Source organism: Choristoneura fumiferana, chromosome 10, assembly GCF_025370935.1.
Source record: "Choristoneura fumiferana chromosome 10, NRCan_CFum_1, whole genome shotgun sequence".
In the NCBI taxonomy this organism is placed as follows: Eukaryota; Metazoa; Arthropoda; class Insecta; order Lepidoptera; family Tortricidae; genus Choristoneura; species Choristoneura fumiferana.
In genome coordinates, this window is record NC_133481.1 from 3,165,679 (window position 1) to 3,185,819 (window position 20,141).

The following is a 20,141-nucleotide window of genomic DNA, read 5'->3' on the forward strand; positions in this document are numbered from 1 at the left end:
TAAAACATGTGTGCTGTAGCGTAGTGTAGACGATACACTTTAGAGCCGTGATTTCTAATACTAAGCTCGATGATGGGAATTCGCTGCACACCATGTGCAACATGCACACTTTTTCCTGGACTATTTTTATGGTGACAATATCAATATTAGTTAATTATGGCCATGAACACGTAAAATATACGGAATGTCAAGCGCATAATTATATGACACACGACGGCGACAGTAATAATAATAAAAACTTTATTTTACCAACAACAACAAAACATTTTACAATCACGCACAGTACCTAAGTACATAGTACTACCTAAGTACATTTTTTTAGTCTAAAGGTGGGTAGGTACATACATATGTTGTAGGTTTATTCTTTGAGTATTAATGATGTCCTTTACTCCCCGTACTAGTTATAAACTGTATAACGGTGAAGTAAGATTCGTCACTCTTAATCGTAAATTCAAATTAGAAACGTACCAATGTACGTTTAACAAAAGAAGTTTTTAACATAACTACAAATTTGAGGGAATATTAGTAATAATAATAATAATAATAATAATAATAATTCATTTAATTCGAGTAACTTAGTGACTCATACATAATTGTTTTAGTAAGAACTTATTAGCTAAGTGTTAGTTAAATCTGTAATACTTAATTTCTACGCCTACCATGCCCGTGTCACTGGAACAACCACAGAATGTAGTTTGTTCCAGTGGCTCGGTATTGGGTATTAATATATCCAAAAATCACAGTTGGTTAGGAAACGTGCTAGTTAGTGGAAAGTCTCATACTTTTCAATACAAACAATCTAGACACGTGGAAGCGTGTCAAACCAAGTTCAAGCTTACAGAACTGGCGAGCAGCACCGTGTGTAATTTTACCCGCACCATTTGGAGCCACTTTTGACCCAATCATATATATTTTTGCCTGACAGCTTGCTGTTACGGTCATGGTCTACGGTGTAGTGTAGTGGGTAGAGACCTTTAATGTGAACACGACTGTTCACATTTGTTTGTTGTTATGATGTTTCCCGTATGCCAATGTTTTCTAGTTGTGCAAAGCAAAAAAGAAACGATTTCACTGTAATGTAAGTATAGGTATATTAAAAAATGAAAAACATGAGAATTCAATACAGGTGAATAAATAAATCGTCAGTGTAATAATATACAATAATAATACTATCAGAATAAAGAAAGGCAAGACTAGTGCTGAAGTAATATACAAAATATTGTTAAAGGTAAAAAATACATTTTTAAAACACTTTTCTATTATGGGTAGGTACTTCTTTATAGTTTTGTCGTCGTTTTATACGTACCTACATAATTTTGAGGCCAATGTTATGGTACTTATTGTTATACATATGTGGGCAAAATGATCGAATGAAGGATTTTTCCATAGTTAATAAGTTATGTTATTTAGACATACAAGCAGGCAATAGAAAGGTCCACAATCGTTTTTTTTTTACATTAAACAAATATATAGGTTAGGTACTATACCTTGACAAGCTTGTGCGTGGCATTCGGTAGAACCCTGTTGCAGTTAGCAGTGCCGCATTTATCAAAAAAAACTTGATAAGGACAGCAGAGGCTACCCCCGACATAAGAACTTGCCAAGATATAGGTAAAATACAACCACATGTTCACAGCTATATTGTTCCAAAATGATGTATTGTACCTATTACAAAGCAGGCTTAATAAATAATCATAATTACATAGTTTTTTATTTTTTCTCTCTTAAAAACTTAATTTCTCGAACCTCTAGAGCAAATCCTCGAAAAAATAAGACTTCATCGCACGGAAACATTTCTATTGTCTATACGAAAAGATATAGTATATAAATACTTTAAAACAAAATACTAGAATACGTCAATAATTTAGTATGGAAAATCATACTTTTTACACTCTTTCAGTTTTCACTAAGTACAATTAACTTTCTATATTATTTATTCATAAACCTTGTTCCCAGCACATAATCAGCACTGGAAGGGGGCAAATATTTCCACATTCAAAGATATTTCAGTAATGTAACTGGCCACTTTTACAGCCAATGTAGATTCCGGAAAATTAGGTACGACAACGAGCGAAGCGAGGAGTGTAAGTAAGGTACAATTGCAACACGCGAGCCGCGTCAGCGGCTGGTGAATCGTCAGGATCTACCAGTGCTGGTTATATACGGGGAAGCAGGCTAACCATTTTAGCATCATTTGATTAAATCTACATAATTTAGGTCCGACATTATCCTCAGTAGAGATACAATTAATTTACAAAATACTCTTATAAATTGACCAATAGTTTTTCGAAAATAATTCAATTTAAGACTAAATTTCAGGCTTAATACACATTAATAAATATTTGAATTTACAGTAATACACTTAATATATTTATCGATAAAGGGAAGAAAAGATATAATGTAGTCAAAGAAGCTGAATCGTATACCAGAGTGGAGCTTTCGTGCTACTAATGTCATATTGACATTGCATACATCTACTCTTTAATATACTTTTTGAAGTCATAGCGAAATTGACTATCACACGTTTTTTTTCGTCTGTTAAAAAGGTCCCACTGGTACAGTCAAGGGCTTAAATATCGTCGTACACATCGACCTTATGGTTAGTGGCATAAAGATGTAAGTATAGATATTTTTGACGGCTTGGTAACGTACATATATTTATGCCCTAGACTGTACGCGGCGAGATTCTGTTTCCTTGACTGTACAGCCACCGGTACACAGGTTGTATTCAAATTTTCCTGGATTATTTCAGGCCCAATACTACGAAGTGCAAATTTCGAACTTCGTATCATGCCGTCCCGCTGCCGCTAATATAACTAAATCGAGAGTGAGAGGGACGGTACGATAAGAAGTTCAAGTTATTGGGTTAGTTTGACTTAGGGTTGTCAACCGTCCGGGTCTCGGGAAAATAAAACAGTTGGCAACCCTTAATACCCGCAAATTTATCAAAGCCACCCAGTTTTATTGTGCCTGATTTGGAGTATAAATACCTGCTTATAAATATAACATATAGCTATAACGTAAATATTTACATACATGTTATTTAATTATAATGCTAAGTTATAATATAATCACTAGAGTACAATAAGTACTACGGGACTAAAGTTTTTTTTACTTCTGTCATCATACTGCGTAAACTTTTAAAGTAAACGCAGTTTTCGTCTATCAAAACAAACACCGAGAAACTGTATATCTAGTACACAATATCTTTGCCTTTTATTAATAAAAAAAATAAACGCAAAAACCATGGCTTTTTGATATGAAACACAAATACAGAACGTTCTACGTTTCTAACAATGTATGATTTTATTCTATCACAGACGCATTCGCATATTAAGTATTTAATCTCGTATATTTACCTTGAAATCTCAGTGTTGCCATTATTGCAGGGTGTGAGTAAAAAATAGCCCATACATAGTAGCGAGAAATGTTCAAAGTCGAGAATTTCAATAAAAGCTAGCATGCTAAAGAGCGTTTCGACTTAATTTTGCGTCCTAATATGCTACGATATTTTAATATAATTAATGATGAATTATACAACAAATAACCCTCAATTTGACATACTTAATTCATGTTTAACACAAACTATTCTAATGAGCACTAGTTCATTAAAGTAAAACTGTGATCTCAATAGATTCAGTCTCCAAAATTCCCTTTATGTAAAAGTTAATTTCACAACACATCAGTCAATTTATACATTCAACACGTTCACTATTCTGCGCCACTGCGGTTCTGAAAGACAACTGTACCTTTAATGTAATGTTAAAAACAGCATAAATGTCAAAAGTACTTAACTAGCAAGGTTCCGAAATCTAATCTTAAAGTCAATTGGCTAGTTTCGTGGGCAAAAAAATAATACTCGATTTAGTCTTTCAGTTACATTTATACTTGGTTTTTGGTAGGTATTTAACTAAATGTAAACAAAACAACGTCAATTGGTGTCTTAAATATTGAAATTCCCCCATTAAACTATCTAAACATATTAGTGTATTGATATACACTAGTCTAGTTAGTTTGTATTACAATGATAGATAAGTAAAAAGTCAGAAATCCTTGAATGTACCAAATCTGGCGGCTGAAGTTTGTTTACATTTAGTTAATTACCTAAACGTTTCAAGTATAGAAGATATTAGACACGTATTTTTCTTTTGTCAAACAAACAAAAAATAAAAAGGTGAAGCGTGTCAAAGTTAGGGGCTAGGGACCCGTGCATCACGCCGTGCTAAAAGTAGAACCGACTGGCTATAACTTCATATTTTTTTGTTTAATTGACAAAAGCAAAATTTCGTGCCACCCTGCAAGCACCGTCTATCGAAGTCGCGTCTCGATTCTCGATCTATGCCACATAACGTGCTTTGACTATAAACAATTATTTTGTTCACCAGCGACCCTACGATAGCGGGGTTAGAATCATTTCGTCTAAAACGTAGCTGGTCTATGTATCAAATTAGTAATTGGTGTAAGTAGCAAGTGGTCCAAAAAGCAACTGGTCTAAGTAGCAACTTGTCTAAGTATCAAGTGGTCTCTAATTCTTTGACTCAAAGTCAACGGAGCTCCGCTGCGGTGCGGAGCTCCTATTCCGCGTGGCTGAAGCGCTTCGCACCTTGACGCAACTAACCTAACCTACCTATGTTTTTTTAAGTTTTTGACTAAAACAGGTTAGGACCAGTTGCTTTTTAGACCACTTGCTAATTAGACCAGTTGCTTCTTATACCAGTTGCTTCTTAGACCACTTGCTACTTAGACCAGTTACTACTTAGACCAGCTGCTTTTTTAGACCAAATAATACTAACCCCGATAGCCATCGCTATCGCTATCGTAAGGCCCAGTTTAGACCTGCAAGAAAAACCACGCAAGTTCCATTACATTGCGGCGCTTTATTGACCACTACAAACTCGTTAGCTTTACGGCCTCGCAATGTAATGCAATTTGCCACTTGTCTAAACTCGTCTAAAGTCGCACAGCTGTGCAAAACAATTGTTTGTGGTTCATTGATATGGACCTCCGCAAAGTAAAGTCCGATTCAATTTATCGTGCTTTGTGTACGACGGCCCTGTTTTGGATGTAAATCAGTTATTTCCCGTGTGATCAATTAATTAAAAAAACTTACCACAGTATTTCGGTATGTACACGAAAATCTGCTTGAGCAGGACCAATGCAATGATGAGCACATAGCCCACTCCATAAACTGAGGACACGAAGCAAATAGCCAAACTGAAAAACGAAAGTATAGGAATCATTTGATAAACAGTAGTTTATTTGCTTGAAATAAACCTCTTCTGTCCTGACTAGTTACCTCCTAATTTGAGATACCCCTGATGTTGATGCTCATTTTCCCCATCTTATGGGGAAAATAAAACAATAATAATAATAAAAGTCCAGAGTAATATTATTGGTAAGTAACACAATGGTAATAATATTATCACCTTTAGTGACCACATCTCCTGGTTCCATCCCATCATCATAATCAAAAATATTATAATTATAAAGAGTATTAATTATATCAAGAGTATAATTATAAAAAGGTATTATAAAGAGTCTGTAACTGCACCCACCTAACATGTACAAAGTAACACCTGTGATGTTCCAGCAAAATAAATCACATTACATTTCATTTTCACTTCAAAAAATTTTTAAACTAAAGTCGACTCCATGAATTATGATGCTACTAAATTTCCCAGGTTAGATGTTATGTCAATACTTACTCCATCTGATAGTATACATCGCTACAATCCTCAGGCATGAGTATAGTGCCAATAAATATGAACGGCTGGCAGACAGTGGTCAACCCGAGGTTGGTGCCAAACAGGAGCGTCGCAAACGCGAATATTTGGCCAGCGAGGAAGTAAGGGTAGTTTGGTCTGAGTACACAACAGTCCCACCTGAAATTAGAAATAAATTATTTAACTGCAGGTGTAGGTAATGCCACCAGAGTTGAGGTCACACACACAAGACAGTAATGACAGCAGGATTTTGACATTCAATCATTCATTTTCCTTTTATGCAATCAAATCAGTTCTTCTTGTAGCTGTTCACTTCAACTCTTGTGGCACTACCTACGAGACTAACTCCATTCTCCTAGTTGTGAACTAGGCAAAAGAAGTTGGAAGGGCCCTCATACTCGATTTGTAAGAGATCTAGCGAGATTTTTTACTTATTTTTGTTGAGGCTTTGAACACTCCAGGTGATCAAATCAGCTTTATGGGTGCTCGCTCTGTGCCCAACACAAGGGAGAGATCAGTGGTAAATGCAAATAATGGCTTTGTCAGATGTCGGCTCTGAGAGCCAACAATTGAAGTGGCTATTGTGCATGGCTTTCAAACCCCAAAAATTCTTCAAGTGTGAGTTCTGAACATGTTCCAAGAAGTTTTTTTTAAATAAGCAATACATGTTATCCATGGATAGGATTTAATCTCTTTTAAATAAGAAGCAAATAAAAGCTACTCACCAAATTGAGTGGAAAAATCTTTCATTGACCTCAATCTGACATATTTGACAGTAGTGCGAGTCTGATGTCAGTACTGGGCTGAAAAATACATAGTTATTGTTTTAAACTCTATTACTTTTCAGTAAATTGATTGCTGCATGTGATACTTATAGCGGTTCACATTCTCAAAAGTAGTCTATTAGTGCTGTAAAATCTAATTTAATTGTATTAATTTTTTTCTTCTTCAGTTATTCATAGTCATACAAATCAACGCACGTAAAAATAGCTCTTGGCGATATACCTGCGCAGTGAGCGAAATACGGACTAAATTGGCAGCAGAGCAGTGGGGGACGCGGGAGGGGGCGTAGGAGCGCGCGCGCGGCCGTCACGCCATTGGCTTAGTTGACAGATGCGCAAACGTACCCCCTCCACGAGCCACCCAGAGCTCTTTTTACGTGCGTTGACTTGTACCTCTGTTTTAATGTTTTATTTAAGGCAATTCCTTCATGGCTCATCTTAGCATGCTAGTAATACATTGTCATAATCATTCTAACAAAGTGTATCACTATTGTCTCCTGAGGTACAGGACAGAATAAAAACACTTTAAAGGTCATTGACCCAATAACCTACATAGATACACCATATCAATAGCCAAATTAAGGAATAAGTTTTAGAGACTTTCACCTCCTTTAACCAAGTTGTCCTAAAACAACTGCCGTCTAAATGCTAAAAAATAACTTTCCTACCTGTATTCCTTTCCTTTGGAGGATCCAGTGGCCAGTTCGAAATCGGCCACAGCCTTCATTTTATGGAAGAAATAGCAAGTGCAGGCCACTAAGACAAGCAGAACAAAGTTCTCCACTTGTGTTATCTCCAGTAGCCTCAGTACTCCAAATTCAAACACGAGGAACAAGTAGATCCCTGATGATAATGTCCAGGAGTAAAAGAATGATGACCTGAGACAGAGAGATCGTGTTATTCTGGATTTCTGTTAGTTTTGACTGATCACTCAGTTCATTGATAGAAACTACCTGGTGATTAATGTTTTGAGGTAATTTTTTTCCAGATACCGTGTTTTGCTTTAAGAGGGCCGCATAATAATGAATTGAACAATTCAATTCTTAATTTTGTAAATATAGTGTTTTTGTTTCTATTAATTCAGTCTTTATTATTCTTGGTCGTTTGCCATCCAGTTGAATAAAAAAAAAACTAGTGTTACAGACACATATTATTGAATCATCAATTATTAAGGGGCTGTTTCACCATCCATTGATTAGTGTTAACTGGCGGTTAGGTGTGATGCCATCTCGATTTGTTTTGTTTGAATAGACGGAGACGGCATCACATTTAACCGTCGGTTAACACTAATCAATGGATGGTGAAACAGCCCCTAAATCTGATATTTTATGGCAACAACCTCTAGTAATAATACTCAGGGCATATTAAATAGCAGGCTTGTGTCAAAGTAAATTCAGATGAAGAAAATTTTTCAATAATTGCAGCAGACTCAAATAAATTAGTCATAGCTATGAATAGTGATAAGCATCATGATTCCTTCAGGCAACCTGTGACTCGCCATCATTATTTTGACTACAGGAATACCTACACTAATTTGGGATATGGAATTTGTTATAATTTAATGTAAACAGCAACGTTATAGCTAATAATGTACCAACCTATTTTTTTGATGAGGCCTGGTACAGACGTATAATACTCCCATAGCTATGGTGACCATAACGATAATAGTAACTGTACGGGACAGTGTACACAGCAACAGCAAAAGCGGCAGGATAATAAACGGTAGAATGGCATCCGTATCCACTTTCTTTTTATTCGCCTTGCTTGTAACGAAAGGCAGAATATCTTCCATCGTTAGTGCGGTGATAACCATCTCGCTATTCACAGACTAAGCTGAACTTTTAAGACATTAGTAAATCGTTTTTCTTAAGCGAATCTTACTGTTTGTTTTGTTCCGAATAAACATTTATTACGGGATCTCGTAATGAAAACTACAGGAACAAGCAACAATATGTTTTGTTTGACGTTGATGTGATGTTTGACGATTGACAATGAAGATGACAGATTTGACTTGACAGTGACGGCCCCATATGGGTTACCATACTTAGGTTTTTAATAACCCCTAAATCCCTCGAAAAATAAAGCCTGCCTACACGTCTCATAAAGACGCGTAAATACATTTTTGTATAAAAAAACAAATAGTTTCCTAACCCATATATAATACCTTTAACGAACAATTCTTGTATATTATGTATGTACATATTTCGGGGATCTCGGAAAGAGCTCCACGATTTCGATGAAATTTGGTGTGTAGGGGTTTTCGGGGATGATAAATCGATCTAGCTTGGTCCTATCTCTGGGAAAAGCAAAGCTCGGTCGCCCAGGTATAATTAAGCTTTCTTTCTTAAAAACACAGATAAAATATTGATGCAGTGTCATAAAAGCTGTAAAGTACTTTTAATTAATTCCAAAAACGTATATGTTGAAGTGTTTGTAAAGAAGTTTGCGGAAATATAGGCTGCAAATATTAAGGTATAACCGCACAGCACAAAATGTTCATGAAATTATTACAATACATAGGGTAGACCGGGGACAATAGAAACACGTCATGACTGAAACAAGTCAAATTTCTCGAAAACTATAATACCTACGGGTATGACGCAACACTCAGAACACGCGGTCGGCCACGGCTGAATCCCCGACCAATAGCGCTCGAGCGACCGAACGGCGTGGACTTGTCAAGGAGCCATCGAAATTTTTCGCAGTCAAAAGTAACTATTTGTGATCTACTTTGTTTTCTTATAACTTTGTTTACTCTTGTATTTTGACTGATTAAATTATTGGAGGGTTATAGTAAGGAATAAACGCGTGTTTTGATTGTTATGGATCAGCTTTAGAGTGTCTTTGATGAGTAATATTTGACCTTGAATTAAAAAATGTGATGTGGGGACGGTAGAAACAACTTGCTTGTGGACGATTGAAACGTTTCTATCGTCCACGCGTTTTAATCGTCCCCAAAAGTAACCCATTTCAAATATAAGGAGGTTCTGTGTTTGATGCACATGCTGTTCACAAACATTTCTAACATTTCTGCTATTTTTGACCCAGTTAAAAATATTTTATTTAGTAGTGTCAAATTAAAACCGCTAAATAATAATACTTTTTAATATATTTTTCAAAGGATAGTATTAAAACGCACATCAAAAAAAACTTTTTTATCCAAAAAAAAATCTGAATCAAAATTACGGATTGCACAGCAAAATAATCCACCCAAAATATTACGTACTTAATACAAAAAAAAATACAAAACCTTGTAACTTTTTTTTTAAATATAGCTTCTATTTTTGCACATCAAATATAATTACCTATCAATTTATTTTCAGCATGTATATACTTTTTACATAACCAGCACTAGTAGGGCCAAATAAATAAGGTTCTGGCGCTTCGCCGGCCGCTGCCGCGGCGCGCTCGCTTTGCTCGCTCGGCTTGCGCGTCGCGTTGTGGTCGCAATTGTACCTAACGCTCCTTATAGGCGTATATATAGAGGGGGCCGGGTGGGCTGTGGAGTCAGTATTTTTGCTGTGCAGTCAGTATTTTTGATGTTTTGTATAGTTTGTGTTGATATATTTTCGAATTATCTGCAGTACCTACTAGTTTTGCTAAACATTTAGTTTATTTGTATTGAAATAATTTAATTGATGTACATACAAAGGTATATAAATGATGAGAATAAATTGATAGGCAATTATTATTTGATGTGCAATTAATAATATTCCTTTTTCAAATTCGCCTAAAGGCGTTAGGTATAAACTACACATACTTCAGTATTTTCACGAGACTGACTATTAGTAGGTAAGTACCTACAATTGTTAATAGAGATGGTTGGTTATTGTTAAGAGCGTTTATACCTGCTGAGCTGGCAACGTTGCATTTTTGTTAGTTTTTTCGATTATTCTGTAAAAATTTAATTAAAATTAAAAATGTATTCTGATAAAACTGTTGTTAATATATAATGTGTCTGCTGCAATAATGATTCGTGATAGGCTTTTATTTTCTTTAGGAACCGTTAATAAACATTTTTTCGTTTATTAAGAATATAAAAGTCTATCACGAATAATTATTGGAGTAGACACATTAACTTATATATTAAGAACAGTTCTAACAGACCACATTTTTAATTTTCATTAAATTTTTATGGAATAATCGAGAAAAACTAACAAAAATGCTACGTTGCCAGCTCAGCAGGTATAAACGCTCTTAAAATATATCAGAAAAAGTTAAAGAACATTTTTATTTCATCATGGCATATGAACTCTTAAATATTTTTATAAATAAAACAATTTAAACTGAATATCTTGAGTCTATTATTTAATTTTGCATCCCGACGTTACGGGTTCTTTACAGCACTCGTTGTCACAGGGTACGGACGTACCTATCTATACTAAGTATACGGAGTGGTTATGATTGAAACATTGTTATAATTGAAACAAGCACTTTTGTATGAAAAATGAACATGCTTTTTCCACTTTAATTCTGTATTGTTTTGTTTACTATTGAATCATAACTACTTCGATTAAGTTAAATGTATAAGGTAGCAGCAACAAAGACAGCTAAAAGTCCTATACTTTTTTTTATGCGCGTTTTTTTAATCGAGATGTTCAGAAGGTCATAAGTTGTAAAATATTTATTTTACGCATGTGGAATTTTGATGAGCTCATTGTATACTATAGTAGCGATGAAAAAGATGTAACAGATAAAATTACTTTAATTGTGCCGAAGATATTAGGGTGTTTCAATTGACCCCACATAGTGTTTCAATTGTCAGTCATGTGTGGTCAATTGAACCACTCTGCCCCAATGTCTTTATTACGTTATGGTCAAATAACTATGGGTGATAGACCTTTCAAGTTCATCTTATTTAGGAACCAGATAACTAAGCTTAAAATAATTTAGGTCTACATCTTTCTAACCATAAAAATAAAAAAGTTACAGGCGATTAAAGCCAAATCGTTTCAGTTGTCCCCGGTCTACCCTATCTCAAAGTCTGTTAATTGTGTTTTGTTTCTTTTCTTTTATACAATAAAGAGTTTTAGTATTGATAACCAACATGAGCTGAGAGTGCCAATAGTTCGAGGGTAAATGGGTAATTTCACCCGAATTAGACACTTTACTTTTCATTTCGACTGTGAGGAAAGTAAAATACTACAAAAAATGAGAATGCCACGGCCGACTATAAAAAAAAATCGAGTTGGTCACGACCAAGGAGCTTAAGTATATTATTATACAAAACTGCAGGTTGAACGCCGAACGAAGAAGTTTGACCTTTATTACTTATTTATATATTCCATCTCTTTCTTTCACATTTCACGTATGACTTCCATCACTTTCTTAACCTAACTAAAGAAAGAGATGGAATATGTTCGTGACGTAATAAAGATCAAATTTCGTGTTTCAAACGGATGTTCTGCGTTCAACCTCCAGTGTTGTATATAAGCTCCTTGGTCACGACGTGCATCTAGATGGCCATGCCGAAAGGTGAAAAAAAGTGTCATTGACGTACCTAACTCAATTACCTTCGACTCCGTGGCTAATCGAAAAATTAAAAAAAAAATACTTTCCACCCTAGAGATGAAAACGCAATTTTCCACCCGGCTATCTACCCATGAAAATTAAACTTTCCGAACAGGGGAGATGAAAACATACATACATATCAAACCCGCTAAACTTTCATCACGTACCTACAAATCCTACAAATACGTACAAAATGTAGTGATAATGTTTTACAATCGTATTTTGCTTTCTCAATAAGCTTCAGTAACTTCAATAAACCACCTAATTGAAAAAGCAAGACAAATACATACTTGTTGTACTTAGCTCATCATCCCAGCCTATATACCTACGTCCCACTGCAGGGCACAGGCTTCCTCTTAGAATGCGAGGGCTCGGGCCGTAGTTCACACGCTGGCCCAGTGCGGATTGGGAACTTCACACAAACCATTGAATTGCTTCGCAGGTTTGTGCAGGTTTCCTCACGATGTTTTCCTTCACCGTAAAGCTCGTGGTGAATTTCAAATATCAATCTTCAAGTCTTCAATTTTGGATGTTTCATAAAGTTTTAAATAGATTAGTTTTATTAGGTATAATAATATACTGAGTGGAAAACAATCTGGCCCACAAATTTATGCAGTAAATGTATGTAGACTGGGCCAAATTTTGTGCCGCTATGTATATTATAATGGTGACGATTTTTTTCTTTATATACTTTGAGTTTCACTTTTATTTTCAGCTTGATCTTCAAAATAGATCCATTTTTATACTGATGTTTTTTTTTATCAAAGTTAAAAGAAAGGGCCGCGAAAATGGTGTGCCTTCCGTAAACTGGGACCAATGACCTTGTCCCATTGTATGCACAAGGTCATCCAGGATTTATTTCTGCCTAAAAAAAGATTAGAACTCAAGTTGGATTTTCTTAAACATCAGCTTGAGCCTTTTTTATTACTTGGACCTAAAACTTGGACAGTGTCTAATTTTACTATGAAAGTGTCAAACAGGCTCAGGCTAAGACGCTTTACTTTATTAGGGTTCCGTAGTCAACTAGGAACCCTTATAGTTTCGCCATGTCTGTCCGTCTGTCTGTCCGCGGGTAAGCTCAGAGACCGTTAGTACTAAAAAGCTGTAATTTGATATGAATATACATATCTGTCACGCCGACAGTGGTACAATAAAAAAAAGTAAATATTTTTTTTTACGGTACCTCCCATAGACGTAAAGTGGGGGTGATTTTTTTATTCTCGACTAACCCTATATTGTGGGATATCGTTGGATAGGTATTTTAAAACCATTGGGGGGTTGCTAATTTTTCTATTCAGTGATCTGTTTGCGAAATATTCAACTTTAAAGTACAAATTTTCATTGAAATCGAGCGTCGATTGAAATTCATAATGGTAGTAAATATATCAAATTTACAAGGAAAATTATAGCGGCTGAGATTGCTTGAGAATTATTAGTAGTTTAAGGGGCTGTTTCACCATCCATTGATTAGTGTTAACTGACGGTTAAATGTGATGCCGTCTCTATTTGTTTTGTTCGAATAGACAGAGACGGCATCACATTTAACCGTCAGTTAACACTAATCAATGGATGGTGAAACAGCCCCTAAGAGTAAATAGCAGCCTAAGGTATAAAATATACCTAAACTTGGAAGATTCAGTACACAGTCAGTACAGGCTCAGCCTAGTTTGGAGTCTGATGGATATTTCTCTTGTATTGCCTATGTTTATTTAAATAAAATATTTTGTATTTTTTGTACAATACGAAATCCTTAGAAAAATATTACTTGATTTTTTTCGTAATGGCTACGGAACCCTATCCTGGGCGTGTACGACACGCTCTTGGGTGGTTTTTAACTTAGTACCTACCCTGCCTGCACCAAAATGTCTGCAGCAATGTAATGGATCTGTTTACTGCAATCGATTCTTTTGATACATTATTTTAAAGTGCTTACTGCATGATGATTAGTTGTTTATAATACGTGGTGCAAGCAGGTGTTAGTGTAATTGATATATTTATGTAGACAATGAATAATATAGATACCTAATTTGGGATGGTGTAAGTAGATTTCTATTTGTAAAAGCAGTTTTTGGTTTTTGATTAGTTATTTTACCTACATATCAAAGCTACTTACGCAATAAAGATGAAGCGAATCAAAGTTCAGGAGTGGAGACCCGTGATATCACTCCGTGTTAAAAAGTGTCGCACGGCGTGGTAACGGAACTGTAACTGGCTGTAGCTTTATCATTCTTATTTTAAGGGGCTGTTTCACCATCCATTGATTAGTGTTAACTGGCGGTTAGGTGTGATGCCGTCTCTATTTGTTTTGTTCGAATAGACGGAGACGGCATCACATTTAACCTTCGGTTAACGCTAATCAATGGATGGTGAAACAGCCCCTAAGTCTAATGATTTAAGTTCTCTGTTTATGTCTATAATGCTAACTGACGGAATAACTTGTTTTTTTTTTTAATTAAGCTTTCCCATTATATGTGAAAGATGGATCAATGAGAACGTTCATTTCCGACTTGTGTACCCGACGTTTACGATGGAAAAACAACCAACTGGTGATGCTTCTACCACTCCACTCGGTCCATGTTAAAGTTTTCCATTCAGTGCTTCTGAATGCCGGGAGGCAACTATCTGTAAGTGTTTAGGCCGCTAGTTTCGGATGCAGGCATGGACGGCAGATTTGTCCAGTATTTTAGCTTGGTGGTCACAGCATTTAAATCACACATTTGCAGCAGGGGTTTGGGATTGTATGAATGGCCGGATTGTAAGTCATTATATTATATCTTGTTCCAGCTGCCATGCCAAGTTCTATCTGTATTACTTGACGTAAAAGTAATTTCCGTCAGCACCATGTCGACGGATGCTGCTTTGATATGCTGCTGCTGATGATGCTGCGGTTTAACGGTTAGCGAACTTTCTTGTCCCGTACAGTCAGTTCGTACAGTCGAAGTCAGAGATATCTTCGATTCTTCTCACACTATCTTGTCGCTGTCATTTCATGTTTCCGACGATGCTGTAGGCGACTTAACAGGTGAACCGTATGCTAGTTTGTCGGCTTTAGTATAAATATCAGCAATCAATGATAGATAATAGATAATGCTTGTGTCGTCCATGTATAATAGTTCGCAATGAGCTGTGTAGGTGGCCTCGCTTCGCAGGTCATCGTACATCCAACCAACAACTATCAAGTACCAACCAAGTGCCGGCAACCGTCAGTCAACACCGCGCATGCGTCGAGCAATGTTCGTTCGTTCGGCACCAACCGCGACCGGCTTTCCGCTTCAGTATTGATCGCGCGCTTGACGATATTACATCGTTTTAAAATGATAAAGAACTGCCCGTGTGTAACATAAATAAAGACTATTTAGCATGGAGTGAAGTGTTTTAGTGCTGGAAACATGTCGAAGGTAAGTTAAATTCAGTTTTGGCGTACGAAAGCTGCGGCAAAAAATGTTAGGGGAAATCACTGCCATGACCATGCACCAAGGACATGGTTTAATTGTTACGCGTAACTTTGATTATGGTGTTCAATCGGAAGAATTGGAACTAGGGAAGCCATTGTCGGTTTGACCAATTACTTTGTCAATTACTTTCAATTTACTGTCGTTTGTACGTTTGCCGCACCTTGGGTATTCTTCGCATTTACGATTCTCTTAAATTGTTTTTTGATTGGTTTCTGATAAGGGCATTTATGTTTGAGTAGCACAGATTTTCAAACATCTCGGCATTGAGCGAAGCGCGAAGCACTTGTTAATTTGGTAGCAATTATCACACCGAATCAACGTTCGGCAGGTACCTCTAGAAACGTACACAATAGGTTTTTACCGGAGCTTCGTAACGTAACCCACATAAATACTTACATACAAAGTACCTAACTAACAATCGGGTATTTAATGCTATTGTTTTTAAGGAATATGACACAGTTAAACGTTCCATGTTTAACCGTTACAGTAAAAAAATCGTTAGTTTATTTACTTTTAAACTCCTTTCGGCATCTACCCTCAAATTAGGGATTTTTTTAACAGTCTAGCTAACGAAAATAATTTGAATTCCTGTCAGATGGGTAAATGTACTTATTTGCAACCTTGTATCACTTCATGATGTCATAATCTTATTGCCGGTTTCCCGAATTGAAATAGACATCAATCTAATTCAATTGAGTGTTAATTGATAATGACTCGGAAGTGTTATGTCTGTTGGAAACGTTCCGTAACAAATTGAAATTAAGATGTGGCTGCCTCGCTATGTTTACATACACCTTTAGCTTTTGGTTTTGTCTACTGAACTGCTGAAAAGATTCCACCTACTACGCAATTCAGCATGGCGTACCTACTGCGTAACTACATGTTTAAAATGTTTTATATTTTTAACCCCCGACGCAAAAAGAGGGATGTTATAAGTTTGACCGCTATGTGTGTCTGTATGTCTGTGTGTGTGTGTGTGTGTCTGTCTGTCTGTCTGTGGCACCGTAGCCCTTAAACGGGTGGACCGATTCGAATGCGTTTTTTTATTTGATAGCAGGTTTTCTAGCGATGGTTCTTAGACATGTGTCATCAAGGTCGGTTCAGCCGTTTTTGAGATATTGAACTTTGTCTGTCTGCCTGTAGTCAAATCTTGCAAGTTTAATTTGACCAACTTCCAGTAGTCGGATTGACTTGAAATTTGACATACTTATGCAAATTGCGTGACAATTCAATAAACTGGTAGTGATAGCCTGGTAGTCCGGCCAGGATCGTCTCCGTAGGACGGAACTCTTCAACGGTTAATGGCATCGACTTAAAATTTTGTACACAAATGTAATTTAAGTGACAATGCAAGTAAAGTTAACAAAAAGAACAGTCAACAAAAAAAGATTGTATTAAAAATAAATAAAACATTTATTTTCTAAATGTGACTTCAAACAAAAACAATTCTAAAGTATACAATTTGGAAAGGTTAAGGATGAGCTAAGATCAACCTCGAGCTTGGCAAAAAATGTTGCAAAGAACGTTCACACCGGTTCGGCTTCAGTTTTGGGGGCAAAAAACTCCTCTTTCCGAATATGGAGATGGTATAATGATGCCGTAATGGTAATCGAAGATTTTTTCATAAACCGATGCTTTATGACTGAAATTATATAGGTATACATTATGCTTATCCAATTTATTAAAAGTGTAAACAAACCGATTTCATCAAAATTCTTGTATAAACACCCACTGGATCGAATCAATAACACATTTATTTATAATTCGTGTCTTTTAACTAGATGTCTTATCACTTTTTTCACCAAAATTCACTTGATTTCAATATTTATTTTTCATTTGAAAAATCTTCGCCAAAATCTGACGTTATTTCTTGATTGAAACATTTTTTTAACTGTGTATAATCTGTAGTAGCATAGACTAGCGTAGAGATGGTGGAAAATTTGACATTTTGAAAATCGATTAATGCGCGGATTAATAATTTTTTTTTTACTTTCCTTAAAATTAAAAAATAGTTAAGTACTGCTTTTATAAATGAATAAACAGTCTTTGGAATTAAATCAAGTATTATTGTAAATAATAAAATAGTCAAAAATACGTTGATCTATTCAATTAATAAATAATCGATATACTGAACAGATTAATTATTTTGCAATAGGTTCTAGGTTTTCACATCACTAAATGTCTATGGTTGGGTTAATGGCGTTTTTTGTTTACGCTTGTCATAAATTGGATTGGAATACAATATAAGGTATATTTTTTAAATTAAGTATATCGTAGTACAAGGTCTTGCCAAACTAAGACTAAGAAGAACATTGAGGTTTTTTTTTTGAGTTAGTCTAGGACGCGATAGTCTGAAACTCTAGGATAGGTATGCCTAGTAATAGCATAGGATTATTTTGCGAGGGTGGCATTTTCCTACACCAATAATTTCTTTATTAACCTTTTTAACTCCCGGCGCAAAAAGAGGGGTGTTATAAGTTTGACCGCTATGTGTGTCTGTCTGTGGGTCTGTCTGTGGCACCGTAGCTTTTAAACGGGTGAACCGATTTGAATGCAGTTCTTTTATTTGAAAGCAGGTTTTCTAGCTATGGTTCTTAGGCATGTTTTATCAAAATCAGTTCAGCCGTTTTTGAGATATTGAACTTTGAAGTGACAATGTCGGTGGTACACTTACAGTGTAAGCCAACGCGCCCAACGAAACATATACAAGTACAACAATAACTACACGAACAAAACACAACAAATTATTTAAACTACAGTAACATAAAGTAAATTGGAGGATCACAAATTTAATATACATTACTTAGGTACTTATATAAAACCTTTATCCTTTTTAACCGTTCTTAATACCATCATAATTACTAGCACTTGTAGCAAACTAACAATGTAAAGAAATCTTAAAAACGATTTTTTATCTAACCCATTAAATTCCAAGTGTTTTAAAATTTCGAACCTACGTGCTTATAGCTCCAGAGGCAATGCAAAATCAACAACAAAGTACTTATCTAGTATGTTATTTTAGAACGTTAGTATAGCTGAATGAATTCATTAAAACAACTAAGAAATCAAACTGTTGATTCCGATACTGATAATAAGTATCGTATAATTTACAAGGCTATTAAATTAGAATTACAGTAAATCAAAATCAATAAAAAGAAAAGGTCAAGCGTAAACCGTTCCCAGACGCGGAACGAAGTCGTGATTAACGTATTGGGCAAGCGTGTTTTTGTAAAGATTGGTAAGGACAAAAAACAATGGTTTCACGACGCGAGTGGTCCACTGGTTCTTGCCTAGAGAAATACTTTCGTCATTTTTGCGCATTTTTTTTATTCTACTGGATGGCAAACGAGCAAGTGGGTCTCCTGATGGTAAGAGCTCACCACCGCCCATAAACATCTGCTACACCAGCATTAGCTTCAGTACCCGTCGTACAGCCGAACACATTTCGAAATTTGACACTAAATAATAAAGTTCCATATTAATGGATATGAAAATGTCACTCATTTATAATATAATTGATTGACTGCTTCAGGTCTTCAGGTGCTGTTGTGTTCTGATTGCGATCTTTTCCGATGGAAAACCATTAATGTGCTAAAATCTGTAGCAGACTGTAAAATGAGTGTCAAGAGAGAATACAGTGCAGCTTCCATAAGCTTCAGTAAATTAAAATGCCAATGGTGTCAATAACAATAAAATATTCAGGTCAAGAAAATATTTCTGATGGAGTAACTCTCATATATTTTTTGTTTTTATTGGTAGAACGTTTACTCAAAACCGGCCAAGAGCGTGTCGGACACGCCCAAGCTAATTTAAATTTAAGTACAAAACTAAATAGCGACTTTGACAAGACATCTGTACTCCAAATTTCATTGATATACATCTTGTAGTTTTCGAGTAAAATGCCTGTGACATACGGACGGACTGACAGACAGACAGACAAACAGACAGGCAGACGGACTTGACGAAACTATAAGGGTTCCGTTTTTGCCATTTTGGCTCCGGAACCCTAATACAAACGTAGTTTTTTATTTAATTAAGCAATTTTTTATCTTGATTTTTTAACCGTTTTTAAACCCTATGCAATTCGCACTCAATTTTAAATTCATGTGCAACTTTACTATAGTTAATAATAATCTCCAAACAATTGGTTAAATTTACCTGTTAATTGAGGAAGCGCATTAAAAAACTGAAAATCACATTGTTATTTTTAGTCGCAAAAAATAAAGATAAGTGGCTAGTTATTCGGGTTTTGTCTAAAGTTAGTTTCAAAAATGGCTTCGCTAATTTTATAATCTTCGGTGCGAGGATAATCGGACACTGTTGAGACGTTGATCGTTCGATAAATCACGTTTTTATCACAAGCTCATCATATTGTTCTTTTTATTTTCAATTAATTTAATACGTACCTAACTAAACTCAATTTGAGTTTTATGCATTGCATCGTCATGAAGCCACTATTCTTGGTAATTTTGAGGTAGCTCTATTAATTATGATTACATTGACTTCACAAACTCCACGTTTATCTATAGATCCCGATATTTCAAAAATTTCAACGCCTTCCTCCATTTTGACTGTCGTCTAATCTTGAATCATATTTAACAATTGCAGCTACTCATAGCTGATCATGTTTGTTGTCCTGTTTTAAACGAAATTATTTTCAGGGTAAAATC

At 35.6% G+C, this 20,141-nt stretch overlaps 2 protein-coding genes across 2 annotated transcripts in view; one reads left to right on the top strand and one right to left on the bottom strand.

The window, feature by feature from the left end:
• Nucleotides 1-1,072: 1,072 nt before the first annotated feature.
• Nucleotides 1,073-8,487, bottom strand: GABPI (zinc finger DHHC-type palmitoyltransferase GABPI). The gene is made up of 6 exons (XM_074093061.1): nt 8,104-8,487; nt 7,174-7,383; nt 6,449-6,526; nt 5,706-5,882; nt 5,111-5,214; nt 1,073-3,732 (listed from the first exon to the last, which is right to left on the bottom strand). Exons 1-6 carry the CDS (start codon nt 8,316-8,318, stop codon nt 3,692-3,694), a joined length of 825 nt encoding a protein of 274 aa, XP_073949162.1. The 5' UTR covers nt 8,319-8,487; the 3' UTR covers nt 1,073-3,691.
• A 6,728-nt stretch (nt 8,488-15,215) lies between these two features.
• toc (toucan) overlaps nt 15,216-20,141 on the top strand; it is a 131,738-nt gene continuing 126,812 nt past the window's right edge. The window contains exon 1 of the mRNA XM_074093062.1: nt 15,216-15,414. Within this exon, the coding sequence (XP_073949163.1) occupies nt 15,406-15,414 (9 nt within the window). The 5' untranslated portion in view covers nt 15,216-15,405. The remainder of the gene's footprint in view (nt 15,415-20,141) is intronic.

Coding starts and splice junctions, on each gene's coding strand:
- GABPI (XM_074093061.1), bottom strand. CDS start 8,318: ATGGTTATCACCGCACTAACGATGGAAGATATTCTGCCTTTCGTTACA. Junction 7,384..8,103: donor AGGCCTCATCAAAAAAATAG/GTTGGTACATTA, acceptor TCTCTGTCTCAG/GTCATCATTCTTTTACTCCT. Junction 5,215..5,705: donor GATGTATACTATCAGATGGA/GTAAGTATTGAC, acceptor TTCGTTTTTCAG/TTTGGCTATTTGCTTCGTGT.